Consider the following 27,938-nt stretch of genomic DNA (forward strand, 5'->3'; position numbering starts at 1 on the left):
CCGGAATAGGAATGTCTGCCTTAATTCTTAGGAAAGGGGGGTAGAAATAGCGAAAGGGGGGTAGAAATAGCGAAAGGGGGGTAGAAATAGCTAAGGGGGGGGGTAGAAATAGCTAAGGGGGGTGGCTGTAGTACTGCCCTAAATTTATAGGCTTTTAACTTAATCTAAGACGAAATATACTATTACCCTATCTTACTTTAAGTACTAATTTTACGTAATCTCCTTAGTCAAATCTTAAGAAGCGTAATTCGAAAGGTTTATAATATATAGCAGATTTTTAGTTAAGTAGGGAAGCTATTACCCTCTTATACCTAATACTATTAGAAATCTCTTAGTCTCTTATATAACTATATAATTAAAGATCTTATAGATAGTAGCTAATCTCTTCTTCTATCCTATTTTAACTAATAACACTAGCTAATCCTACTAAATCGGGTAATTCGGACGAATCAGTAGCGAATAAGAAGGATAGGAAGGATTCGGATTAATAAGCCGGCTTAGGTAAAGAGGGTTAAACAGCTGAAGTTGCTAGATACTATAAAGCGTTAGCTAAGATAGGGGGGAAAGTATATTACTAGTCGGAAATTTAGGGTAAAGCGAAGCTGAGGTACCTACGTTTCTATAGATAAAACTATAGGAATTGTAGTACTACTGCCTTTAAAGAGAACCGATATATCGACAAGGTGAATACTATTAAACTAGGAGATAAAACTTCGGTAAGGGCGTAGGGCTAACTGCAGTTAGAAGACTAAGAAATTAGTGATAGTAGAGAAAGAATTAAAGAGAAAGGCACGGCAGATTACTAAGTGGCGAATAGGCCTAGTTAGTAGATAGATTGAATAATGTTAGTGTATAGGTTATATGATTATAGCAGGGCTAGTAGAAAGTTGTCCGCATATAGTAGGGGGTATATCGGCCCCTGAACGACCTGATCTCTTATATCTCCAAATAAAGCCTGAAGACTGTGCTTAAGTGCGCCTTTTTGGCCTAATGGAAATATGACCCGCTTTTCTGGCCGACAAAAGTTATGTGATAGGCCTAGTAGTAGAAGATAGAATAGAAGAAGGAAAGGATGTGTGTGTATAAGAAGAAAGAGGATAGTTGAATTAGTAATTATAAGGTGTGACGGGCTTAGCAAAAATCAGGCAGAAATCAGGCAAATATTGTGCTGCTAGCAAATTGATGTTGTGCCAGCAGTTATTCCCTATATTAATCTCACTACGTTTATATAGGCCTTCCTACTAGACTAAAGTATACAAAAGCAGCTAAAAATTCTGATATCCTCTATCCTACCTACACTATCCGGCTATAATTAGCTAGCTAGCTACCCTTTCAAGAGCTAATTTCGTTAAGCTATATAGATTAAATTTAATAAGCTTATAGATATACGTATATTCGAACTAATAAGCGTATATCTAGTTATATACGTATATCAGACGAATTATAAAGGTATCGATTAATCAGATTACCCTCGTTACTATTTTATCCTAATACAATAGGTATTCGCTTATAAATCAGACGAATTAGGCTATCTTATACGCTTCAAAGCTTACTTATATATACGTAGAGATATATAAGTTCCTAACGACTAAGACGCTCGTACTAGTACACTTACGGCTAGAACGTTTCGTACGCTTATCGCAATTATTACACAATTTAATCTTAAAACCTTTTAGATAGATACTATTAACGCCTTCTTAAATAGCTTGCTAAAGGAAAAAGTTTACTGCCGATATCCTCTAGGATTAGGCAGGAAATCGATAGTTCTACGCCTATACAAATTAGTATATAGCCTACGAATTGCTAGTAAGCGATAGGAAGATAATATTAAAGAGAACTGCTCTTACTTATATTTAAACCTTACCCTAATAACCCTGCCCTTTATACTAATAATTATATAATTATTATAGTATTCGTCGACAATTTCTTTACTACCTATCACAAAAGTAAGAGTTCGTACGCTTAGTAAATTAAAGGACTACTCTTAGAATGATTCGAAATAAAGGATTATAGCGAACTAATATAGTTTATTAGTATTCGAATTGTACGTGATCGATTAAAACGAAAGACCTAGCTAAATTAAGTAGCCTATATTAGAAAGATAGCTATTAGATTTAACCTACTAAATAGCTAGAAAGCCTTAAAACTACTACTTCTAGCTACACAAAGGCTTAATCTAATTCTGATAGAACTAATTAACCCGAAAATTATTAAGCAATTTTAATAAAAGTGCAAATCTACCCTTTTCCCTGCTGTTTAGACCCGACCAAATACTGTATTCGCTAACTAATTACTAGCTAAATCGCTAACTCGCTATAATAAGAAGTATTTAGCAGCTATCGACTATTTAATATTGTATCTCTATATAACAAGATACCTTTTGCTCTGCTTTAATAGCGAAATAAGAGCTTCTATCTTTACTACCGCCTTAGATATAAGCTTTATTAACAATTGTCGGATTTAGGCCGTGTGCATAAACCCTGGTGTGGTGTGCTTGTAGGCACACACAGGTCGATCGAATACCACGATTATGGAAGAGAGACGAAAGTGTAATAGAGGTGGGTTGGCAGCGAACAGGTTGAACAGTAGAAGGTCAACACAGTTTAATCAGAATTGCCTTGAGCTCTATTCGTGAGTGGAAATGGTGTCAAACTTGTTCAATTTAACTAGGGAAACAGGCAGTATTTATAACTTTAGGTACATAGCAGAATGTCACAGAAAAAGACTGATAAAAATCTTAGAATAATATAGGGGTATACAAGAGTGTTAGGAAACTTGTTGTTCTTTGCGTTATAATGTGATAGTTGATATCTTTCATCGTATTGTATAGTCGTGCTCTGTGGTGTTGATATGATTAGTCCGACTGTATTGCTTATAGTTGTTCACTAGGGTATTTATCCGATTAGTCTGATATATATTACTTATCAACACACTTAGTGCGGGGTATTATATATCTATATATTGACACACCCCCTCAGCTCTCGATATAAAGGCAAAGTAAGAGCTAAATAAGATAAAACAGAGGAAGAAGGGATAAAAGGGTCCTTCTAATAAATAGGGAGGATTTCTATACCTATCTATTGAACGAAAACAGTATATTTTTCGGTAGTAAAGCGCTTAGTAAGTCTATTAGCTAGCATTTCGGCTGATTTAATCTATTTAATTCGTAGCTGTTTCGCCTAAACTTCCTAGCGAATCCAAAGTTAATAAATATCAACGTAGCGAAGCTTAGTTTAGAAGGAGGATTTCTCTTATATAAGCAGGTTAACTATCTACTTATTATTATATTAAATCGTATCTAATTAGTCAGGGTCAAATTGGATAAAGGAAAAGAGGCGTTTAATCTAATATAGCTACTTAGCTGCGTAGCTAATCGTAAGTAATTTAGCTTCGGTTATTAATATAGTAATAGTCTTCTGCTTACGTGATTTCTATTTAATTAGGCCTCTGAATAGGCAAAAGATAAATCCTTCAGAGCTCTTCCGATCAGGATTATCGGCAAAGCTTATATCTAAAGCAGCAGTAAAGACAGAAGCTCTTATTTCGCTGTCAAAATAGAGGGAAAGGTATATTATCTGATATAGGTAGGAAATTAGATAATTAATAGCTTTTAAGTGCTTCTCGTTACAGCGAGTAAGCGATTTTGCTAGTAATTAGTTAGCGAATATAGTATCCGGCCGGGTCTAAACAGCAGGGAATAAGGTTAATCTATATTCTTGTTGATATAGCTTAATATACTTCGGATTAATTTCTAACAAGATTAGATCAAGCTTTTAGGTAATTAGTAGTAGTATATTAATAGGCTTATTGTTGTTTAGTAGGTTAAATCGGGTAGCTATCTTTTCAATATACGCTGCTTAATTAAGCTAGGTCTTTCGTTTTAATCGGTCTCGTATAATTCGAATACTAATAAATTAGGTTAATTCGCTATAGTCTTTTATTTTAAATCGTTATAAGAGAAGGTCTTTAATTTGCTAAGCGTATATACTCTTACTTCGATAATAGGCAGTAAGGAAATCGTTAACGAACACTATAATAACTATATAATTATTAGTATAAAGAGTAGGGTTATTAGGGTATAATTAAAATTTAAGTAAGAGAAGTATCTCTTTAATATTATCTTCCTATCTCTTACTAGCGATCCGTAGACTATATACTACTTTATATAGGCGAAGAATCGTCGATTTCTTACCTAATCTAGGTAGATATTAGTAATAAACTTCTTCTTTTAGCGAGCTATTCAAGAACGTATTAACTATATCTATCTAAAAGGTTTTAAGGTTATATTATATAATAATCGCAATAAGTATACAAAAGGTTCTAGTAATAAGGGTACTAGTTCGAGCGTCTTAATCGTTAGGGATTTAGGTATTACCTTATATATATAAGCGTACTTTAAATCGTATAAGGTAGCCTAATTTATCTGATTTATAGGTAAATACCTATCTTATTAGGATCAATTAGTAGCGAGGGCACTCTAATTAGTCTAAACCTTTATAATTTGTCTGATATATATATATAATAAGGTTTGTATTAATTAGTTTAAATATATATATATCTAATAGCTTATTAAATTTAATTTATATAGCTTAACGAAATTAGCTTTCGAAAGGGTAGCTAACTAGGTAATAATAGCTAGAAGGTAGTAGAGGAATTAATAAAATCAGTACCTTTAGTTATTTGCTTTAGTCTAGCAGGAAGGCCTACGTAAGTAAAGTAAGGTTAATATAAGGGCGCTTAACCTTATCTAGGTCTCGGCTAGTATCTAAATCAGATTATTGTTACTTTAGTATAGAGAGGGGTTCGTAGCTAGAAGGGTCGAAGTTAGTGTTATTAATTAGCACAAAAGGCTATATCTAGCTAGATTAGCTAGTATCGTCGATATCAGACGGATCAGATTAGTTAGATTAGTTGTATTCGTCTGCTTTTGGATTAAGTAGAGGAGTAAGCAGTTAGTCTCTAAGGATTTCGTTGTGATCGCTTAGAACAGTGTCGTCGTTTTAATCAGAAGTAAGCTAAAAGTAAGGCGAATATAAGGTTTCAGAAAGCTAAGAGGGTGTAGCAGGATCTATATTAGCCGCTGTAGGGCTTCTACCCCCTAGATCTTGCTGTATTGTCTGATTGTTGTTAAAATTGACTAGAATATCTATATCGTTAAGGATTCTTATTATTTCTTTATTGTTAAGAGTAGTAATCGGCTACGTTAGATTGCTATCTTTATAAATACGAATCCTTTGATTAGGTAATAAGGAATCGTAGAATTCGTTTTCGTTGAATTATACGTCTCGTACACGAATCACTCGACGATTAGAGGGTATCTAAATTCGCTAAATATTATATACTTTATAGCCTACTAGATAGCTAATAGCTGCGCGTAGCGCTAGCTTAGCTAGTCTAGGAAGCTTATTAATACGCACGTACGCTTTGTATCCGAAGATTTGTATATTCGAAAGGTTAGGTTTAGCTTATAGCTAATATAGGATATTGTTGCCTAGATAGGCTATAAGTGCTTTATATAGCGATTGCTAGTTGATTAAGCGGTGCGGTATACGATTTTGAATATAAACAGCTGTCTTAGCTACCTTAGGCTAAAGATAGCTTAGTAGGTTTGTATCAATCGTTATCTACCTAGCTATCTTTGATATTAATACACTATATCGTTTAGCGTAGCTATTTTAATTAGGCTAATAGGGCGGAGTAGTCTCTAGCTTAATTCCGCGAGCGGTTGCTTACTGATTAAAGAAGTCGGATAGTACTTTTTCGTTATCTAAATATACTATAAGGACGCTTAGGTTAAGGAATACTCGCATCAAATTACCAGGATATCTCTCAGACAGCTTCCCCACGCCTACCGGTATCCCACAAGGATCGCCAATCTCGCTGATACTATTCTTGCTATTCAACGCCCCTCTAATCACCGTATGCAGCCTTCGAACAGGCATTGCACAGTCCGTTGGTATTGGCTGGGTAGACGACGTAGCGGTCCTAGTCGAATCGGAGTCATACTACAACAACACAATAACACTAGAGAAAATTCTCGGTAAGGCGAATCGATAGGCCAGACGCTATGCAGCAAGATTCGCACCCGATAAGTTCGAATTAATTCACTTCACCAACCGGAATGAGAACGAGACAGCCTAGGGGCTGGCGGCTAACGATACAACCCACATTGGATCCGATATCTTCGACTACGCGACATAGCACCCCGAGGGTAACGACTAGATACCCGTCCAGTACAACGAATTATCAATACAACCGACACAGTCTACTAAGTACCTAGGGGTTTAGCTCGACAAACACCTCGATTTCGACACACACCGCCGAAAGTTACTCGACAAGGCCAACGGTAGCCTAGAAGCCCTCCGGGCGATAACAGGATCGGTATAGGGTGCCTCACTAGTAGCGATGCGAAAGGTCTACTAAGCAGTGGTAGTGCCACAGATACTCTACGGAATATCTGTATAGTACTGCCCTACGGCCAGATCTTTGCCTGCGTAGGAGATGAAACGTACGGTTAACGAATTTACTAAAGTTCAACGACGTGCGGCGATTCTCATCAGCGGTGCCTTCAAATCCACTAGTGCAGCAGCACTCAACGTGGAGCTCTTTATCACACCAATACATATACTCATAGACCAAATCATCTAGGAAATAGCAACGCGAATCTAAACAGGAGCTGCGTAGGCCTAGCCGGAGTGTCTACGTCGACAGCGTTCCCCGCAGGAAATCAGGAAAGGGGGATAGAGCCCTCTCGAAGCCCTTAGATAGAAGAAAGATAGTATTTTGAACCAGCAAGGGACGTGGGAATCGCGTAAAGCGTTTGTTCTAGCACTATAGGAGGCACGGATCCTATGCGTGATCGACTAGAATACAGAGGCTGCGCGGGCCTCGTATAACAAGATTAAGATAGAATCTCTGTTCTAGCAAGCCGCACTAGACCGAACCCTGACGGTCTTATTCTTCACAGATAGAAGTGGGTATAAGGGTATAGTGGGTGCCTCGGCCGTTGCCCCGCGTAAGGGTATCTTCGAACGGCGGCACCTAGGAACCACCGACGAATCTATAGTGTACGTTGCCGAGCTTAACGGCATTGAAATAGCGATTGCCAGGTTCGTTAACCAATTCTAAACCAACAGGCCCACAAAGCTTATTATCTTCTCCGACTGCCAGGCCGCTATTCAGGCGGTACAAATCCCAAAGCGATCGTCAGGCCAGTTCGTGCTCAACAGTATTTACGATCACGTACGAACCCTTCGATTGCTGCAGCAAACGCCCACGTTCGATCAGATTCCCATCGAGATCCGTTGGATCCCTGTATACGTAGGCGTTCCTAGCAACGAGACTGCCGACGTTGAAGCAAAGTTAGCGGCAACGGAGGGGAGAGTAGAGAACAGAGCGGAACAACCCTACCCCGAGGGGTCCGCCGGTCGAGTCCTTCTAGCAGCGACCGCAAAGCGTCGAGTACGGCGGCGTATTAAAGAGAGATAGGCACAAGAGTGGGCAAAGGAGCGAACTAGCAAACCGAATTAACGGTTAGTCAAAGCTCCAGACAAGAAGGTACTTCGGCTATTCGAATCCCTTTCGAAGCCTTACACTTCGATTTTGATTCAAATACGATCGATACGCATCGCACTGAATCACTTTCTGTTCAAAATCAAGGCGGTCGAATCAGATAAGTGTTACTGTGGAGAAGGGTCTTAAACCCCGAGACACATCTTAATACAGTGCCCGTTGTACGCTGATTTGAGGCAGACCTTCCTTAACAAGATCCGGATAACCGATCTTAGGGATTCGACGGATTACAATACAATCGTATCACACTCGCAGGCCACCCGCTACGTAGCCGAATTCATACTTCAAACAGGCCTCCTAGGACAGTTCCGGCACGTCGAAATCGAGCCGGAGCCCCCGCAGGGCGAAGGAAACGATCCGCCAGGATAGACTAGCAGGCACAGGGGGTGAAGACGCTAGGTAGGAGGAACGCCAAAACCACGGCCAACCGAGAGGTCGTAGAAGAATACATCCAACACGTTAACACACAAGTCGACAACGAACGCCACCAATTGAGAACGAAGCAGGAGAGATACCGGGGATAGAGATACGGAGGAAGCGGCAGGCCAATGTGAGGGCAGATTAAGGGATATATCGTGGGACTAAGGGCTTGGAGGGCGTTTTGATACGGTTTTGGACTGATTTTTGGGCTGATTTCTATAGCAATACGCCGTTTTCCTATGTATTTACTGTTTCATGCGCGGGTCTAGCGTTCGGATCACTCTTGCTTCCGCCGGAGGGAGCGCCTGCATAGCCATTACGCCACTAGTTAGGCTGCAACAGGTTAATAGAGTGTTGATTGATTGATTGATTGATTGACGCTTAGGTTAGATTAGTTTCGTACGAAATCGATTTAATCGGAAAGGGATTGTGTTGAATTAGTCTTCGAAGAAAGGTCTTACGCTAGCTAGTATTTAGTTATAGGATCGACCGAATATAATAGGTAGGAAGTTTTCGTGAGCGATTACTTAAAGTGAATAAGGTCCTAGTGCAGAGATTCGAACGGTTGATTATATCGTATTAGTAATCGAGAGACTTAACGTAGTAAATTAGCTAGTTTGTATACTTCGTAATAGCTAATAGGCAAAGATATATCTTTGATTATAACGTTTGATATATACTCTAGTAGGCGTGATATAATATCGTGGCTAATATAGCCTAATCTTCGGTGCTACTAATCAATTGTGCTATTAAGTTGTTTCTTTATATATAAAGATAGCATAATTTTGCTAAATTAGTTAGTAAGGGGAGATATATAATTGTGTGTAGTATAAGTAAGAGATAAGTGAGAGATAGGTGAAGGAAGAGAGATATAATTAGTAGTATAGCGCCCTGTGTCTATCACTTTATCTTATTTAATCAGATAAATACCTAATTTTATATTTAATTAGCAAATTAGTGTTCTATTACCCTCTTCTAGAGTAGAATTCTTGCTATTATAATAGATTCTAGCGCTTACAGTACGTTCTGCTAATATAAGGTTAATATAGAATCTAGGGCAGTATACGATATACTTTAAAGGAAAGGTGCTTCTATTAAGAGATTTCGTTAGGGTAATAGTAAGCTCTCTATAGCTAAGGATTATAGTCTTAGTGTTTCCTATTATAACGGAGGAAACAACTAGCCTATAATTTAATAGTAGATCTCTGTTATTCGTGATATAGATTAATACTCCGGTATTATAGTACTATATATCGTTTTTCTTAGCAGAGACCTAAATTGTGCTTATTACCTTACTATCGTTGCTTTAGAAGATATTATTAGTTTGCTCTCTCGGAATATATACTAAAAATATATCTCTTTTAGTCGATTTAGGCGATTCGTCTAATTCAGCTATTTCGTCTAATTCAGATTTATCTAATTTTTGATACTTTTTGATTATATACTAGTAGGCCTTCTTAAATCCTAGTGAGTATTTATATCGTTATTTAAATACTTACTAGGCCTTTCTGCTAGGCTTTTAATCCTTTAGCTTAACTAGCGGGTTAATATAGCTATATTAATCAAAATCGTGATAGCCGTTACTTAGTAGACCCTTATATAAGTAGGTGCCCTTACCCTTTCAGCCTAGTTTCGTTAGTGTTTCTTCCGATTCGTTATTAGGATTTCTGCGCTAATAGGTTTAGTGTGTAATCTATCGCCTATTGTGTGTAGATAGTACAATTAGTCGATATTATTTAATAAAGAGATTAACTAATTCAGTAAGTGTAGGCTACTATAAGCCCTAAAGGATTGTATTGCACTAGAATATATAGAAGTCTTAATCGCTTAATTAAATAGCCTCTAGGAAGTCGTAGACTAAAGCAAGAGGGTCTTAGAAGTAAGAGATATTAGCCTAAGTTCCTTATAATTTACAAATAATCCACTTTTGGCCCTATATAGTGAGTTAAGAGGATTTAGATAGTAGTGCTTAGCGCTTAATTTTATCCTAATTACGCAGGATTTACCGATTCTTCGATTAGTCTAATCAGGCGAATATAGCGCGTAGCTATATAATTGCGTCGCGTAGTAATAGGCTGTTGATTATCTTTCTTCCCTTAGGTATAAGAGATAATTAAATACCTTACTTAAGAGACTGAATTAATCGTATATATTGCTTAAAATTAGATCTAGACGAATTGTATTCGTTAAGAAGGATTCTATAGATAGATACTTAATTTAGTGTAAGATCAATTAGGCGTATAGGGGATAGTTTATTAGATATAAAGGTATTAGACAGCTGCCTAGCTATATTAGATATCTATAGCTTTATCGGTTCCTGCGGCGGCGTAGCAGGCGGTTAATCAGGATTAGTATATTGCTATATACTGTTTTCTACTATATAGTCTTGTATAGCAGTAATCTAGGAGGTCTAGTGTACGTAGCTTTTCAGTGGATATTTAAGCTAGGTAGCTTGTAGATTAGTTAAATCTATCACTTATAAGACAAAAGTGATAGGTAAGATAAAAGTGAGAGTAAAGTAAGATATCCGAAAGCTTTAGCAAAGGGCTGCGGCAATCAGGCTTATAACTATCGGACTTAGGCTGTGTGTATAAACCCTAGTGTAGTATGCTTATAGGCGTACACAGGTCGATCGAATACTACGATTATAGAAGAGAGACGAAAGTGCAATAGAGGTGGGTTGGCAGCGAACAGGTTGAACAGTAGAAGGTTAACACAGTTTAATCAGAATTGCCTTGAGCTCTATTCGTGAGTGGAAATAGTGTCAAACTTGTTCAATTTGACTAGGGAAACAGGCAGTATTTATAACTTTAGGTATATAGCAGAATGTCACAGAAAAAGACTGATAAAAATCTCAGAATAACATAGGGGCATACAAGAGTGTTAGGAAACTTGTTGTTCTTTGCGTTATAATGTGATAGTTGATATCTTTCATCGTATTGTATAGTCGTGCTCTGTGGTGTTGATATAATTGGTCCGACTGTATTGCTTATAGTCGTGCACTGGGGTGTTTATCCGATTGGTCCGATGTGTATTGCTTATCAACACACTTAGTGCGGGGTATTGCACATCCACATGTTGACAACAATCCTAATCGTAAGAGCTCTAAAGGATTTATCTTCTGCTTATTTAGTGGCCTAATTAAATAGAAATCGCGTAAGCAGAAGACTATTACTATATCAATTATAGAAGCCGAATTGCTAGCTATTAGCTACGCAGCTAAGTAGCTTTATTAAATTAAACGCCTCTTTTCCTTTATCTAATTCGAAACTGACTAATTAGATATAATCGAATATAATAATTAGTAGATAGTTAATTTGCTTACGCGTAAGAAATCAATATTTCAGACTAAACTTCGTTATATTAATATCCACTAGCTTTAGATTCGCTAGGAAGTCTAAGCTAAACGACTACGAATCGAATAGGTTAAGTCGGCCGAAATAATAGCCGACGGCCTTACGAAGCCTTTATCTACAGAAAAACATACTACCTTTGTTTAATAGCTAGATATAGAGATCTTACCTATAGAGGAATTCCTTTCCTTCTAAAATCTCTTATTTAGCTCTTACTTTTTTAACCTTATATTAAGAGCTAAGGGGTGTTACGGACCTCGAGAGGGGCGGTTAGACTACAGATATTTAAGGAGTAACCGTGAGCTAATTATTCCACGGATGCTAAGGATTAGCGTTGTTACGTACGTTTCGGTATACTTAGGGTGCCCTAGGGGATATTAAGGCAGATATTTAGAAAGAAAGCTAGAAACAGCCTACAGCTAACCGTTATAACTAATACCTGATTAGTCGATAGGACAGTTAGCGCAATGCAGGAAACGGCTACTATTTTATATGCACTTAGATTACGCCCTAAATATAAGAAGCCGGTAACACTACGTAACAACTAAGATATACTCCTAGCGTGACTCTAAGGAGTATACGCAGGAGTATACCGTGACTCTAGATTTACTACAAGGGAGTAGATCCGGGAGTAGGAAGGGCTAGATATAAAAGGACACTTATTTTATATTATATATTTAGTTCTTCGCGATCAATCTCACATTGTTACTTAGTTACTACCTTTAGTACTTTGCACTTCATAGTTTTTACCTTCAAGACAACCTAACCTACAAGTAGGGGATTCACTTAGTAGCAATACTTAGTGATTGACTTACTTAGCGCGCACTTCTGGCACGTTCTGCAAGATACTCAACAAGACCCGAACCCGACGTAAGGCTTTGCATAGCATCGGTACGGTTGCGAGATACTCTTGGAATCCGTAGTTAGAATCAGGGAAGTATAACCCGTGGACATTCTAACTCACAGTGACCAGTCGGCAACGCGTAACAAGGGGGTATATTAATATAAGTAGGTACATAAGCCTACGACAGCTATCGAACTTAACAGAATACGACGGAACGTACACGTGACGATGATCTTCAACGATTGACATCAACAGATTGCACACATAACGAAGGAGCTTCAACACTCTATATTTCTCCTGATTTCTATAAGATTCTATTCTGACGTATTACCTCGATTTCATGAAGTTATAAATACTGCCTGTTTTCCATAGCTAGTTGAATCAAGTTTAATGATTGTGATGAAGTTGGAGCATTCTTCTATCATAGGTTAACTTCCGATTCTGAGCCGAATCGTTCGACCTGACCTATACGATTCTTCGCCAATCGTATACTGATTTGACCTATCGTGTACAATTGCTTGCTTGTGCACGCCGGTAAATCCGACAATTAGTATATTAATAGTATATAGGTTGTGTCTATATACTATATCTATTCCCTAGATCGGGGTCGGGATTAGCTGTATTTAAGGCTATGTTATTGTCGAATTCGGCCCGGGTTAGACCCTAGGCTAGGGAAGACTCTAAGATTTACTATTTTGATACTCTATATATATCTTAATATATAAAAAGCTGCGTTAGGGAGAGGAGCGAAAAGATATTTTTACCTTAAAAGAAAAAAAATATAGTGTTAAGTGGAGAGTAGCAGTAGGGTAGGTGTTAGATAGAAGATATATCTCTTACTTCTTTGTTAGTACCTGTCAACATGTGGATGTGCGATACCCCGCACTGAGCGTGTAGATAAGCAATACACATCGGACCAATCGGATATCCACCACTACACGATACGATGATAAGATATCAACTATCTTATCAAATGGAAAGAACAACGAGTTTCCTAACACTCTCGTATCCCCCATGTTACTCTGAGAGTTTTATCAGTGTTTTTCCTTGATATTCTGCTATGTACCTAAAGTTATAAATACTGCCTGTTTCTCTAGTTAAATACAACAAGTTTGACACCATTTCCACACACGAATAGAGCTTAAGGCAATTCTGATTAAACTGTGTTGACCCTCCACTGTTCAACCTATTCGCTGCCGACCTACCTCTATTGCACTTTCGTCTCTCTTCCATAATCGTGGTATTCGATCGACCTATGTGCGTCTACAAGCACACGCCCTAGGGTTTATGCACACGGCGTAAATCCGACAGTACCTTTCGGACTTCAACCTTAAAAATACCCTTCGAAATTATTTGTTAATAGGTAATTAATTAATATTCCGACTACTTCTTCTATATTTCAATCAAAGAATCAAAATAAAAGAGTCGTTAAGGAATTAGTAACGTAGGTTTTGTAGAGCTGTATAGAGTTAAAGTGCAGTTTAGTAAGGTAGGGGTTCAACTTAAGCTGAACCCTGTATAATTAACACATAAATGCATCAAACTCAGCATAATAGCTCAGCGGGTGCTAAGATTGGTTATATTCTCCTTGACAACCGCTGAACTTTTGTTGACACCCGCTGAGCTGGAACCCGGAATAGAAGAAGGAAAGGATACGTGTGTGTAGGAAGAAAGAGGGTGGTTGAATTGGTAATTGTAAGGCGTGAAATGCTTGGCAAAAACCAGGCAGAAATCAGGCAAAATGTCGTGCCAGCAGGGTTACCCTAGAAAAGAACCTTAGGATCTACTGGTGAAGCATTGCTCGCAATCCGAAAGATCACACAGTGTTTATAGGCGGGTTGGGTATTTGCAGCAAAGGGAATGAACTGTGAAGCCCACTACTATGTAGAAGCACCACTCTTTGAATTAACAATAAGTTTATTTTAATTCACATACACTATAATTCACATACACTATACATTGATTTCGATAGTCTCATTTGGCATCCGGTTTCTACTCATGACGTGGGATTTTAAGGACAAGACAATGTCAACATCCAAGACTTCCCAATGAAATACCCATTGGTCGAAAGGTATGCAATAGCTAATTATTAGAAGCAGATACAAGTAGGCTTAGAAGCAGTTCCATAGCTAAAGTCCATAGCTAAAGAGATTTAGAACCTCTCGAATTAGGCGAGAGTATTTATGCCAGCACATGTAAGCATGCTCAATTGCTAGTAATGGGATGAGTAACATATCGAAGTCCCGTCACTTCAACCGGTTTGAGTAAATATCCCCATCAAGAAGATAAAATTGATCCATGCTCTTCGACATGCAGCAGAGTTGCTATCAGACACAATAACCGACACCACCCTTAACAGTGCAACTCTGCCCTGGGTCGCAACGCGCAGCAACGGCCAATGCGCCTTGACCGTTGCAGACATTAACCGTAACATATCCATCACTCGATCCACACTCGTAAGTGCCTGGCTGGCACGCAGTTGCAGTTAAAGTGACTGCGAGAAGCGCCACGACTGTAGTAATATAGCGCATTTTGGTTTAATGAAGTAAGGATTGAGTGGTTTCTGCACATTGTGAGATGAATACCCCTTCTTGAGTGGCATAAGAGACTTACGCGAACGTTTGAGTGCGGTGACAGGGGATTTGAGTAATGTCTTTCGCTTGGGGTGTTATTAGAAACGAGGTGAGGATGACATGTGGGTGAAAGATGAGACTTTATAATCCTAACCCTTCCCTCCTACATTCCGTGGGAAATTCCAACCATTGCTCTAAAAATTTGTTAAAATTAGTCTTACGCTAATTCTAGAACTAATCTAGCATCCACATACCAGAGAGTCAGATGCCGGACCAGCATTGAATCGAACCGCGAACAAAACCCCGCAAAAATGTAAGCCACAAAAATGTAAGCCACAAATATACAACCCGCAAATAGAGAATCTCAAACACAGAGTCAGGATATGGAATGGAAATAACTCCGCTCAAGAATTGCCCAAGCTGTGATTAGGTGTAAGTCGTTTACAATTACGTGATTCCAGAATAGGTAGCTTCCGCTGCGGGGGTCTATAGTATATTTAGGGCCATCGGTCATGAGTGGGTATGCGACCCATAAAATTACATAAGTACATATGTGTCATGACTAGCGAGAACAGGGGACCATCAATCAGGTTGACAGAATGGTATTTCAGCGAGCTATCCAGTCATTCTTAGACCTAAAGTATAGATATATGTAGTATTCGCTTTTCATTTCCGATATACGAAATGGAATTCTTCATTCTAGCCCACATTCAATCAAACATTCCAAACCGTTGATGTGAATCTCAATGTTGAGCACTCGGAATCCGGCCTGAGTAAGCAGCCGACTCTGTGCACTTTCTCCACGCTATTGATATGAGACTGACTCATTAGCATCAGATCGAAAGTCGGCAAAGGTTCCCTGGAGTATACAGATCGAGTCAACCAGAGGCGCCGGCGAATAGCGGCCACGACCTGATGCCCATTTTCTCAGGCAGAAATACCGCCTGAACCCCTGAATTTGACCAAGTCCCAACTTCTTTCCTGCCTTGCCGCCTTGATGCCTGCCTTGATGTCTTAATATTTAGGCACACTTCTAGTTACATTCACCAGGGGGGTCGGTGGCCGCCATTTGCCGCCGTACCGTACAGATAGGACCTTGACCACGCACTTTGTGAACCCCGAGAGCAAAGACGAGACCAGATATGGCACGAGATCAAGACAGGCCCGACTTGGGACCGGCACTCTGAAGAATGGGTGTTCAGTTATGATTATCCCGTGAGTGACCAAAAGTTCACGGCGGAAGAACTTGCCCCTTGTATTCACAGTTTTCTTAAGAGCTGGTAGTGACCCACTGGACTTTGGAGCGACGGCTGGTCACGAAATACAGGGAAGGCCGTCTGTTTATCGCCGGAGATGCTGCCCACCCACGTCCGCTGCTGACAGGGTTTGGCTTGAACACAGCCATGGATGGCGCCCAGAATCTGACCTGGAAACTCGCGCTTGTTCTTCACGGCAGGGAGACGACGCCGTTGCTAGACATATACGATGCAGAACGTCGGGCCTAACAACTTTGTCCTTTGGCACAGCGTAGGTCAATCCAAGGGCCATTGTGAGGAGCTGCAACGTGATCTGGTACTAGTGTTCAATATTGCAAGGGGGAGTCATATGCAGACAGATAAATCAAGGGTATCCACAAATCCATATATTTTCTGTCGTCATCGTCTCTGTAGGCTGTATCGTTGAGATTGCGGTCCCAAGATTGCTAAATTAATGAAACTTAGCAATCTGAACAACGAGTTGACGCTGCTCGCTAGGTAGCGGCAAGGTACCCACCTGTCCTGTATCTAGAAGATTCACCACCTCATTCTCATCACCCTGCAGATCAAAGATTTCTAACTTCATCTCCCCGACCGAACCCGTATTTACCCTTACTCAAACTAGAAAATTATCAATCATATATCAATTCCACTTGCATACTACAGAAGTGGACAGGTTGGCCGTGAACTATGTTAACCTCGTGCACCTATCGCGAGGATAGATCTGGAAGGCTGATGTAAACTGTGCGGTGGGTGTGTCAGGTTTTATATCTCACCATTAGAGCCAATAGAAAGCTTAGGAAGGGCCATGAAGGAAATTTGAATTCAAGCAGGCCACTTTCGGCCCAGACAAATGGCGATTGAATTTACGGAGGGGGAACCATGTAGTTACAACTTCCTTGAGTCCATGTCAACTGGTAAGTACTATGCTGCTTCTGGAATCGACCATTCCAATATGTGACCTATGATATGCCTAATTCTACCAATAGCTAACAAATGGCGGGGATTGGCTCCGCTGATCTGGGGTTTTCTTGCCTGCACGTGGCGGTTCATTCCCAGAAGGAAATCCTCACCCCCAAGCCTGGCACTAAGATTAGGGCTCAATTCAGAAACTTCCACTCGTGCCAGCATCTACATGTATCCGACACCCCAAGCCTTGTGCATTGTGGCGTTCTCATACCGCATTTTTGATCGCTTGGGGGAGATACAAGCTTATCGAACGTGTATATCATGCCCCAGTATGGCTAGTCAGTCTAGTTTTAGATAATGGTACGTACATCCTCCTGAATCTCTTCCTCATTTTCTCTCATCACTGTCGCCTCTGTCAAGAAAAGTCAAAGTGGCCGGGTATGGGATTCTGCCGTTGAAATCAGTAGAAACTCAGCAAAAACGCCACTTGCACAAGGCTGCCATGATTGTGGGTGCTGTTTAGGAACACGGAAGGAACAGCAAGCAAAATCTGCAAAATCCGAGTTGGAATATGCGGGGAGAAGAAATTAAGATTGATGATCGATATAGAGCGCACTCTTGGACGAAAAGGGCCACTCGTCCGTGTCTATGGTACATTAAACAACGTCACAATGAGAAAAAGATACCTGCAGCATAATCTTTCAAAATAAGAACCTGAACCTTATGTATGATGATGTGTGGAAGCTATGTACATAGTGATTGCAGGAGCCATAGCGAAGCTGAAACCCAGTCGAATCAGAATCAGAGTATGGAGCTTTCCATATCACTTGGCTTAGAACCGGCTCCGACAAGGAGTGGCCAGGATTCAGTAACTGGAAGTCTGAGAGGTTATACGGTGCCACGGACGGGGATATTGCTATGGATGCGCCCTCGAGCTGTGGGTAAATATTACCCATGAGTCATTAGGAGCATGATTCCAGGCGTTCTAATCCAGACGGAGACCTTGTACAATGAGGTTCCATAAGTTTGAAACCCCGAGAGATTTTCAAAATCACCTTTACAGTCGCGAGTTGAAAGATAGACCGAAAAATGATACCTCAACTATCAAGAAAGAATATTTGGATAACCTTTAGAAAGGCCTCTCGAAAAACAAGAAGTGGAAGCATGTCTGTTGAGCGGCTTCTCTGGTCTCTAGACTCAGACTTTTGAACTGCCACTGTCCAAGGTTGCTTTTTTTTGGTAGCATTCTTGTTTTCGGTCAATCCGAAACAAATTTACGGATGATGTGGAAAGTTCAGACGACATTACGAGTTAGGTACCTCGTTCCTATTCTAGGTTTTGTGTTCCCAATCCCTGTAAGCATATAGAGCAAGAAGCGTTCAAGGACTCGCGATTATCTTTCTACCAACTGAGTCACTTTCTAGGCGAAATAGATCTTTCATGGTCTGTGAGGGATTTTTGATCTCATTTGTTAGGCTCTTACCTCGAAAATTCTTGAGACTGCCACGGACGGGCTTACAGAGAAAGCGTTGAGAGATCAAGAGGAATTCTATTCTAGAATTGAAATCTATACTCCCTCTGCGAGCTTCGGCATGAAGAGCTTAGTGTTCTCATAAACAAGAAATGTGACCCAGGTACTTGGCAAAACTCGAAGCAGATTCGGGCCAAGTCCCTTGTAAAATCCTGCGATACCCTCCTGTGCCCAGATCTGACTGATTGCATCCATGGCCCCACGGTATACTATGTGGGCTTTATAGGTCTGCAGCCGTGATCTGATGACTTGGTATGGATAAGTCACACACCCGGCAAACACTTTGGACAAACCGGAGATGACCAGGAAGTCCACGTTTCCAAGCTTCTTGGTCACCGTAGCATCGGAGTTCCTCATCGAGGATTCATCACGTATCTCCCGGGAACGGAAAATCTTCAGCCTCTCGTAGGCCATGAACTGGAAAGCGCCATGGCTGACACCAAACAACGAGGGAACCAGGCCACGATAAAAGCCACGCATGCCCTCAGTGTGGTAGATTTGCCTCACACCAGACATGAACGAAGGATAGGCTCCGGGTGATTGAGCACCACTTGCCAGCATCCGCGTTTTTATGACCCAGATAGGATTTGTGAGAATAGATGTAAATGCTCCTAGAAGAACTTGGTTAGTGATCAGAAGGCGTTGTTGTTGCCTGGAAATACGGACCTGCTACGCTCGATGCAAGAAAATAATCAGAAGATGTGAGCATCCAACCTTCATGTCCTCGGTAGATGCGGATGGCGTCCTTGAGGCTGCCATAGCAGAGGAAGTACAGGGCCCAGCTCGTAGAGTTCCCGATCAGGTTGGGGGCCAGACCGCGATAGAAGGCACGAAGACCGCCCTCATGTGTGGAGATTTCACGAATAATGCGTAAAGAGCTGCCAAGACGGGAGGGCGATGATCGATCGACTGAGGGGTCAAACTGGGTTAATTCATGACCCAAGAATATTTGAATCAGAGATAGAGGGGGAGGGGGAGCCAGAAGTGAGACTCATGTTATCGTACCTTGAAGGCGAGTCTTCACCAGGTCAAGCGGGTGTACACAGAGTGTGGAGGCAACCCCTGCTGTGAATCCCGCTACGGTCTCCACAACGGATGAAGACAACCCATCCTTGCCAGTCATGAACCTTTGGCTAGGGACCACAGAAGGTTGGTGAATTAAGATAAGAGGTAGCAACAGTTGACGCTGGATTGTTGTATCTTAGTAGTTGCGGGCAACGGAGGAATAATCTAGTTATCGATATCGGAGAGCCGTGGCAGAATGCCGTCATCCTTGGTTATCTCGGAGTCACGAGTCATGGATCACGGGAGAGGAGAAAGTGGACTACTAAGTGGGTGCTGCTACACTCTACCTACTCTACAAAAGATAAGGCTGATTACAATCATCATACGAGGTAGATCAAGTCTCCATGTGCAGTGGCCCATAGATACCAAGAGTAGAATGGAAAATCAAAACCGATTAACATCCCATGTTCCATTTAAAAATACATATCATCGACTCAATTGTGGATTGTACAGCTCGCCCTTATATTGAGCTACCGAGGAATGATCCAAAAGCTGCCGAAATAAAAGAAAGGCGCATTTGTTGTAGGGCGAGCGAAACGTGAGAAAAGAGGCCACTTTGATTGAACTCCAGTGGGTCCCTCAATGCGGCCGACCGATTATCATTCTGGTACTGGTTGAATACCCTATAGCACGACTCTTATGCGAGAGGCGAGAACAGCCTGATCGACGTGGTTAGATCGGAGCTGCTGAAGGATATTGGACATTTGACCTACTTGAAAAGAGACGGCTTAGGCTCGCTGTAGGAGTACCCTGTTCATTGCGCATCAATCAGTTCATCATTCCACCGTGGAAAGATTGTTGGAAATATCTGCTTTCAACATACCAAGGTAGACGATCAGAGGCAGATAACCACTATCAAATCCACAAGTGTCAGTTCAGTTGTACGTGAGAAGGTTATGGTCATCGAGAGAGGTTGCAGGTTGATGATGCGGACAGGCAGGGGGCCTCACTAGTGGATGGCAACGCGGGAAATATCGATAACCTTGGAGACGCGCTCCTATAAAGAGAGAAGAGACCGAGTTAGTGCCTATATAATAAGGATCGCGTGGATGCGGAACGGAGACTTACCTTGGTCTCCTCGGAGAATTGAACCATGATGAATAGTCGTTGTGGAAGGGTATATAGATCTGAAGAAAAGAGAAATGACTATCGATAAGATAGTAGCGTCGTGTGAAGAATCCGATATGGGTGGATGGGTTGAAGGTGGAAGGTGGAAAGTGAAGGTTAAGGGACTTGCGGGAGCCGCGAGAAGTTGGCTCAAAAGTTTTCGGAGGTCGGGAAATCCAATGATCACCGATCACCGCCGCCCGCAATTCCATCCGCCAGAACCTCCCTTTCAACCAACACACAGCTTTCTCTCCTCCTACCCCGGCCTCGACACGTTGAAGACAAAGCCGCAATTGAGTATTCCTCACTTCAGTCCTGCGCATCTCCTCGTTTGAAATAAGAATTTGCGTCTCGCCGCGACAGGCGCCGTCACCATCATGTCTGGCGCAAGACACTGGTAAGAGCTTCTACCTACTATCCCATGCCTCCAATCACATTACCGCTCGTACTAACCCCAGGAATTAGGGAGCAAGATAAAGAGGCCACGGTTTACATCGGTAACCTGGACGAGAGGGCTTCCGATAGCCTGGTATGGGAGCTCATGCTGCAGGCTGGGCGCATCGTGAACGTTCACCTCCCTAAAGATCGAGTCACACAGTCACACCAAGGATATGGGTTCGTGGAGTATATCAGTGAGGAGGATGCCGAGTATGCCTCAAGGGTCATGAACGGGATTCGTCTCTACGGCAAGCCTATTCGGGTGAACAAGGCCTCCGCAGATAAGCAAAAGTCCGTGGAAATTGGCGCAGAGCTCTTTGTTGGAAACCTCGATCCTATGGTTTCGGAGCAAGTCCTCTACGACACGTTCAGCCGCTTTGGCACCTTGGTCAATTTGCCTAAGGTCAGTGTCTACCTGTCTGGAAGAAACGGGGCTTGAACAAAAGCGCTAACTCTATTGATTCTAGATTGCTCGGGATGACAACAATCTGTCCAAGGGTTATGGATTCGTCTCATTTGCCGACTTCGAGTCATCCGATGCCGCTATCACCAATATGGACGGTCAATACCTCATGAACAAGCAAGTTTCTGTGCAATACGCCTACAAGAAGGATGGTAAAGGAGAGCGACATGGTGATGAGGCCGAGAGAACGCTGGCCGCGCAAGCTCGGAAACACAATGTTCGCCCACCAACACAGCAGGTTCAATCTGGTCAATTCCCCGGAGCAGGTACTGGTCCTTCTGCTACCCCCACCGCTATGCCAAATGGTGATGCTTCGAGACCTGTGAGCACCGGTCCGCAGACGCCCGACCTCGCTATGGGCAGGGGCATGCCAATGCCGATGAACTACCAGAGCGTACCTCCTCCTCAGCAGGGCCGACCAGGACCTCCTCCTCCTTCGTCACTCACAACTCCCCCTCCCGGTCTACCAGCCCGTCCCCCGCCATCTCAAGCCGGCTATGGTGGCCCTCAAACCTTCCTTCCACCAGGGTTCAATGGCGCGGGTCAGCAACCCCCCTTATCCCCCGCAAGGAGGAGCACCACCCCCAGGATTTGGCCCTCCTGGCTTTGTCCCTCCAGCAGTGGCCCCCACGGCCCCCGGAGCACCCCCATCGTTGCCTCCTGGCTTCCAGCAACCTGGGTACGGAACTGGTCGTTGAGTGAGCATATGCGACATTTAGCATGCAACCCATCATTACAAAGATTGATGATTGTGGATGCAATGGCGCTGAAGCATGCTACATGTCACGATTGAAACCGGAGTGCTGCTTTAATTTTAGCGGATCGCTTGTACACAGCATACATCGACCAAGATGGTGACGACTAGGCTGACCATACGTTGGAATCCAGATCACATTAGATGATCTGCAGAACTACATGACCCTGGTGCTTCCAGCAGGTTCCTCCGACATGAACAGACACAGGGAAGCGGCGTCCTAACACCAGCCGTTGCTCTAGCTAATCCCGGCGCGAAGCCACCCTTCGACCAATCAAATGAGATATGATAGGAAGACATTCGTGGAGGTGTTTGGAAAAAGTAGAGTAATGCAACGATTCAGTTACAAAGCATTGCGAGTAGTATTGTAGACCTAGTGCGGTCATCATGATTTGGTATGAGAAGTGCACACCAGAGATGCAAAAACAGAACCCCAGAGCCCGAAAGTAAACTGACGAAGGAGAAAGGAAAAGGAAATGGAAAAGAGAGACTAGAATGATGGAAAGAGCTATGCGCTTGTGAGTGAGATCATGAGAATGAGACAAATTTGGGATCTCGGGGTCGACCATCGGGGCCAATATTATTCCTTGCGAATCGTTGCTCGGTATAGATCCGGCGGGCCTCATCAAAGTTGACCTTTCGGGCCTTCATGATCTTTTGAATCTCCCGCTTTGCTGTTTGATCCAGTCCGGCCCGGGTATCCCCATCTGCCACATTAGCCGTAATGTCGAATTGTGAGGAACTCAAGCCGGTCTCCAAGTCGGCCGTGAAGCTGGAGGGAAGGCGGTGGTAGAGGTAATCAGGGACTGGTAGTAGATGGATCCATCGTGACCGAGTGAGATAGAGTGCTAGAGTTCTTGGTCAGCTTTCATTCAGTGTAGATCCGAAGAACCCATGGTGGAGCGAGAAAGGCTATAGTGGCATTCGCGACGTACCTGTTCCCGCGATGATGACGGATATTATAAGAGAATAAAATAGGAAATAGGACATGATGGTGGCACAGCGCAAATGATATCAGGTTAATCGATGGAGCCTGAGGGTAGGCCGATGGAGAGGCTTCCCGAAGCCAGGCAGTTTGAAAAGGCCAGGCGTTGGAAGAGTTGGCGCAACAATGAAAGAGGAGGCGGAGCACCGAAGGGAGTCGTCATCCGCGACGCCCGAACTCGTGCTGAACGGAGCTGCCTCTGACGGGGTATTGATGGCCTGAGGCAGTAAGGCAGTCAAAGACACAGCTCCGATTAGATAAGAAAATCTATCAGGCACCCAGGCATGAAGACGGGCACTATTCCCAAAGCGGCCTGCTTAGCGAGGCGCCGAGTTGGAGAATTCCATCACACAAGACGTCCCCGGCCACATCCAGAAGGCGATTCACGATCATATTCTTCTCGAATCCAGTATATCCGTCACCATGTCCGCCCAACGCACCAACATCTCCAACGAGCTGATCTGGCAGATCACCCGTACGTCTTGAAATTTTCCACCTCCTCGAATTTATTGGCGATTTTGCGAGCCCGTGGCTGACAGCTGTGGGCATCAATAGGTAACCAGAATGCTTATCTGGTTCGCCGCAACACCGGTGGTGGCTCCCAGTTCTCCCGTGACCCCCTGAACCTGGTCAACAAGCACTCCCTGAAGGTATGATGGTGCAATTGAATCTCAATGGTGGATTTCTCTATCTTGGAGATTTCCCCCACTGGTAATTGAGCGACGTGAGAGCTAACGGAGGGGGTTTGAATCGATAGTACGCCGGTTTCGCCAACAACAAGGTAATTAAACACACTCTCTATCTCAATTGCGCTGAATTGGGAATGGACTCGACAAAGATCCTTACTTACCAATCTCTGTCTCCTCCAGGCCGTCGGTGTCCAGGCCACTGAGGACGGTTCCATCGCCGTTACCACCAAGAAGCCCAGCAACCCCCAGCAGCCCGCCCAGAACCAGGTCACCGTTACCTACGGCCCCAAGACCGCCACCCGCAAGTAAGAAAGCCTTTCGATTTCCCGCGCGCCAAGCCAACAAACGTTTTACATATCTACTCCATGTCTTTGCGACATGCGCGTGGATTGGACGATGGTTCCTCCAATATTTGGAAAGACAATACAAGGCATGGTACTGACCTGAATTTGTACTACAGGATCTACAAGGGTGTTGCCAGCAAGACCGCCCAGCACGGCTACCGCGCTGATGTCCGCGAGGAGGCCGTTTCTCGTGTGAGCGCCCTCCGCCGCTCCCAGAAGCCCAAGAAGGACACCCCCGCCTCCAAGCCCCGCGGTGCCCGCAAGGCCGCCGCCGAGGCCTCCGAGTAAATATAATTTGCTGCGATAAGAGAGTGATGAAGGAGTTCAAAACGATGGGTGCGAACGCGCATCTTAGGTGGATCGGATTCGGGCATCTGAAAGAAAACCGTGGGCGTGCCGGTGCTGGAAACCACGATGGAGTTATTGTCCATGTAATCTAGCAATTACACAACCTTTTTTTTGCTTCCCGGGGTGTTAAACTGCCCGACCCCCGGTGGTTTGGAAAGAAAACAGTGAAATCCAATTTCTATAAGAGAAACCAAAATCACAAATATCCCCTCGCGAAGACCGACCAGAGGTCTAGATGGACGAGGTATAGATGAACGTCCGGGGATAACGGAAAAAGGATCATCAGCTTTGGTGCGGGTGTAGTAGGAGATACTCACTGGGGCAGCGGCAGCCGATTCGTCGGGCCGAGTCGAGGAATCAGCCTCGGGCCTGACGGTTGGAAGTGATCTGGACTCGTCATCCAGATTGAGAGAGACGATTTGGGTGGAGCTTGTATTAGTGTAGAGGTGGGGAGCGATATGTTGTTCTTCTTCCTGGACCATAGGGTTCAGCGGGAGGAATGATGTCGTTTGCCGTGGAACTGAGAGTCTTTGGGGGAACCCGCCTTTTCCCGACGGCGAATGGAACCCTGCAACAGGTTTCCGAGAATCACGGGCTTGATGAACAATAGCCGAGATCTGTAATGGGGCAGTTACCGCGATTGTTGGACAGGCAGAGCCAGGGAGAGAATGTCGGAAGATGGGCCGGGAAATGTTGCCTTGCTAGGATGTGACAGGAGGTATGGTATTATTAAGTAAGTTTGTATAGGACAATCAGTTTACAAGGAGAATATGGTATATGGTATGAGTCCGAAAGCAGTAGGTATACCCAAGGTAGAATACTGTAGAAGACGGATTATAGTAGATTAGCATAAGAATGAACTAGAGTAATAATTCAGCATGTACCGCATTACTCGCACGACTACCTGATACTCGATCCATGAACGCCAGCTTGATCACTCCTCTAGCCGGTTCCATTGGGTCCCTCACTGGATGTATAAGAGACACTAGAGTCATCTGACCTTGTAATTATTAGGCATATTTGGAACCCAGGGTCCTCTATGTGGTACGAGAATAGTAATAGGGACAGAGTACTCCGCATTGTACCAACGGAGACTTGCAGACCGGGCAGCCCAATGCAGTAAAAAAGCGACATCCGCCAGTTAGGATTTTGTTAGCGTAGACTATTATTGTGTGAGGGAGTTGCCGACCATCGAGTTTCAAGGATAAATGTAGGGATTGATACAGAAAGTATTAACAATAGTAGGAAGATAAGTGAGGTATTTAGTTGTCGGTAATAAGTAGTACACCTTCTATATGAAGCAGTACCGAGGGGTATACCTCCGGCATGCCAAGTGTATGATACGGGTTGTTATGAACAGGATAATGAAAGATGAAAGTCATGATAAAAAAAATATTATATAGCTATTGCTATATAGCCCTATGGGTGTTATATATATACTAATTTAGGCTGTACTGTACAATTCGTCATCGAGAGCACCTCTTCATGTTTTTAGCTTGTGAATATGAGGGACCGCCCGATGGGCAACTCCGGGGTTGCCCCTCAATCCCAACCGCCCCTCGTCTCCTCCTCCTCTTCCGAAAACAACTCAAATAAATAACCCGATCCCCTCCTTCCCTCCTTACTTCTCCTCTTCTCCGTTCCACTACCACCAATCTCTTCCATTAATTCTCTTCCATTTCACAAACCATCTCACATCATGGTCAAGGCTGGTATGTCATATTAATTGTGGTCATACTGCTCTCAGCGAGCTAGCTTCCTCGGTAACTAACCTGATTGCGCGCAGTTGTTCTTGGTGCCTCTGGCGGCATTGGCCAGGTGAGCCTCCCCTCCCAACAAGATCTAGCTAGATCCATACCAAAGCTCATCAACTAATCTTTTCTCTTTAACAGCCCCTCTCTCTCCTCCTGAAGGCCTCGCCTCTGGTTGACGAGCTCGCCCTCTACGATGTCGTCAACACTCCCGGTGTTGCTGCCGATCTGTCCCACATCTCCTCCCCTGCCGTACGTGACAAGACCCTTTCTGCTCGTCCTGTATCAGACTCAATTGCCGTGGACTGTTTTATATTCCGAGGCAAAACTTCACAATACCGAGAAAGTCATCATCGCTGACCATCAGCTAGAAAATCACTGGCTACCTCCCCAAGGATGATGGCCTCAAGAACGCTCTGACCGGCGCCGACATCGTTGTCATCCCCGCTGGCATTCCCCGTTCGTACCCCTCCATTTCCCCAGACTACCGGCGTGTACATTGCTAACAAGTCTCAATTCTAGGTAAGCCCGGTATGACCCGTGACGACCTCTTCAAGATCAATGCCGGCATTGTCCGTGACCTGGCCAAGGGTATCGCCGAGTTCTGCCCCAACGCCTTCACTCTGGTCATCTCCAACCCCGTCAACTCTACCGTCCCCATTGCCGCCGAGGTCCTCAAGGCCGCTGGCGTCTTCAACCCCCAGCGCCTGTTCGGTGTCACCACTCTCGATGTCGTTCGCGCCGAGACCTTCACCCAGGAGTTCTCTGGTCTGTCCGACCCCTCCAAGGCTACCGTTCCCGTTATCGGCGGTCACTCTGGCGAGACCATTGTTCCCCTCTTCAGCAAGGTCTCCCCCGACTTCAAGATCCCCGCTGATCGCTACGACGCTCTTGTCAACCGTACGTACTATCATCTGCGTTTCCTCCCATGGAGTCTCTTTGTTTAATCGCAGCTATTAACTTTCTATTACAGGCGTTCAGTTCGGTGGTGATGAGGTTGTCAAGGCCAAGGATGGTGCCGGTTCCGCCACTCTGTCCATGGCTTTCGCTGGTTTCCGGTACAGTCCGCCCTTTCCTGTATTTGGAAGTTGCATTACTGACTTCTTATAGCTTCGCCGAGGCTGTGATCAAGGCCGCCAAGGGCGAGAAGGGCATTGTCGAGCCTACCTTCGTCTACCTGCCCGGTGTCCCCGGTGGTGACGAGATCGCCAAGGCCACTGGTGTTGACTTCTTCTCTACCCCCGTCGAGCTTGGCGTGAGTTGATCTTGATATTTCTTTCATTCTTGTGTCTATAGAACATTACTGACATGGTATATACAGCCCAACGGTGCCGAGAAGGCCACCAACATCCTCGGCGGTGTCACCGACCAGGAGAAGACCCTCCTCGAGGCTTGCATCAAGGGCCTCAAGGGCAACATCGAAAAGGGTGTTGAGTTTGTCAAGAACTCCTCAAAGTAATACTCTCCTCTCCTGTCCTCCGTTTCTCGGCCCATTATATTTTTTATATTGGGTGATTCAATCCCATACCGCATTTG

At 43.5% G+C, this 27,938-nt stretch overlaps 7 protein-coding genes across 7 annotated transcripts; 3 read left to right on the forward strand and 4 right to left on the reverse strand.

Annotated features, from left to right (window-relative positions):
• Window positions 1–14,516: 14,516 nt before the first annotated feature.
• Window positions 14,517–14,720, reverse strand: N7473_011010 (uncharacterized protein; the record flags this gene model as incomplete). The annotated part of the gene is made up of 1 exon (XM_057156949.1): window positions 14,517–14,720. The coding sequence occupies one exon, from the start codon at window positions 14,718–14,720 to the stop codon at window positions 14,517–14,519; it is 204 nt and encodes a 67-aa protein (XP_057005604.1).
• Window positions 14,721–16,021: 1,301 nt separating this feature from the next.
• On the reverse strand, window positions 16,022–16,310 carry N7473_011011 (uncharacterized protein; the record flags this gene model as incomplete). The annotated part of the gene is made up of 2 exons (XM_057156950.1): window positions 16,022–16,234; window positions 16,269–16,310. The coding sequence occupies 2 exons, from the start codon at window positions 16,308–16,310 to the stop codon at window positions 16,022–16,024; spliced, it is 255 nt and encodes an 84-aa protein (XP_057005605.1).
• A 2,184-nt stretch (window positions 16,311–18,494) lies between these two features.
• N7473_011012 (putative mitochondrial folate carrier protein Flx1) lies at window positions 18,495–19,581 on the reverse strand (the record flags this gene model as incomplete). Its single annotated transcript, XM_057156951.1, has 3 exons — window positions 18,495–19,069; window positions 19,125–19,367; window positions 19,464–19,581. 3 exons carry the CDS (start codon window positions 19,579–19,581, stop codon window positions 18,495–18,497), a joined length of 936 nt encoding a protein of 311 aa, XP_057005606.1.
• A 1,426-nt stretch (window positions 19,582–21,007) lies between these two features.
• Window positions 21,008–22,324, forward strand: N7473_011013 (U2 snRNP complex subunit HSH49; the record flags this gene model as incomplete). The annotated part of the gene is made up of 3 exons (XM_057156952.1): window positions 21,008–21,027; window positions 21,096–21,471; window positions 21,536–22,324. The coding sequence occupies 3 exons, from the start codon at window positions 21,008–21,010 to the stop codon at window positions 22,322–22,324; spliced, it is 1,185 nt and encodes a 394-aa protein (XP_057005607.1).
• Window positions 22,325–22,813: 489 nt separating this feature from the next.
• Window positions 22,814–23,275, reverse strand: N7473_011014 (DUF2015 domain-containing protein; the record flags this gene model as incomplete). Its single annotated transcript, XM_057156953.1, has 2 exons — window positions 22,814–23,133; window positions 23,221–23,275. 2 exons carry the CDS (start codon window positions 23,273–23,275, stop codon window positions 22,814–22,816), a joined length of 375 nt encoding a protein of 124 aa, XP_057005608.1.
• A 418-nt stretch (window positions 23,276–23,693) lies between these two features.
• On the forward strand, window positions 23,694–24,591 carry N7473_011015 (uncharacterized protein; the record flags this gene model as incomplete). Its single annotated transcript, XM_057156954.1, has 5 exons — window positions 23,694–23,745; window positions 23,826–23,920; window positions 24,028–24,051; window positions 24,140–24,264; window positions 24,420–24,591. 5 exons carry the CDS (start codon window positions 23,694–23,696, stop codon window positions 24,589–24,591), a joined length of 468 nt encoding a protein of 155 aa, XP_057005609.1.
• Window positions 24,592–26,233: 1,642 nt separating this feature from the next.
• On the forward strand, window positions 26,234–27,861 carry N7473_011016 (malate dehydrogenase; the record flags this gene model as incomplete). The annotated part of the gene is made up of 8 exons (XM_057156955.1): window positions 26,234–26,363; window positions 26,438–26,469; window positions 26,544–26,654; window positions 26,774–26,861; window positions 26,925–27,302; window positions 27,376–27,460; window positions 27,513–27,657; window positions 27,724–27,861. Exons 1-8 carry the CDS (start codon window positions 26,351–26,353, stop codon window positions 27,859–27,861), a joined length of 990 nt encoding a protein of 329 aa, XP_057005610.1. The 5' UTR covers window positions 26,234–26,350.
• Window positions 27,862–27,938: the final 77 nt, after the last annotated feature.

This window comes from Penicillium subrubescens (assembly GCF_028828155.1).
Source record: "Penicillium subrubescens strain IBT 31985 chromosome Unknown utg000007l_segment0_segment0, whole genome shotgun sequence".
Taxonomy (NCBI): domain Eukaryota; kingdom Fungi; phylum Ascomycota; class Eurotiomycetes; order Eurotiales; family Aspergillaceae; genus Penicillium; species Penicillium subrubescens.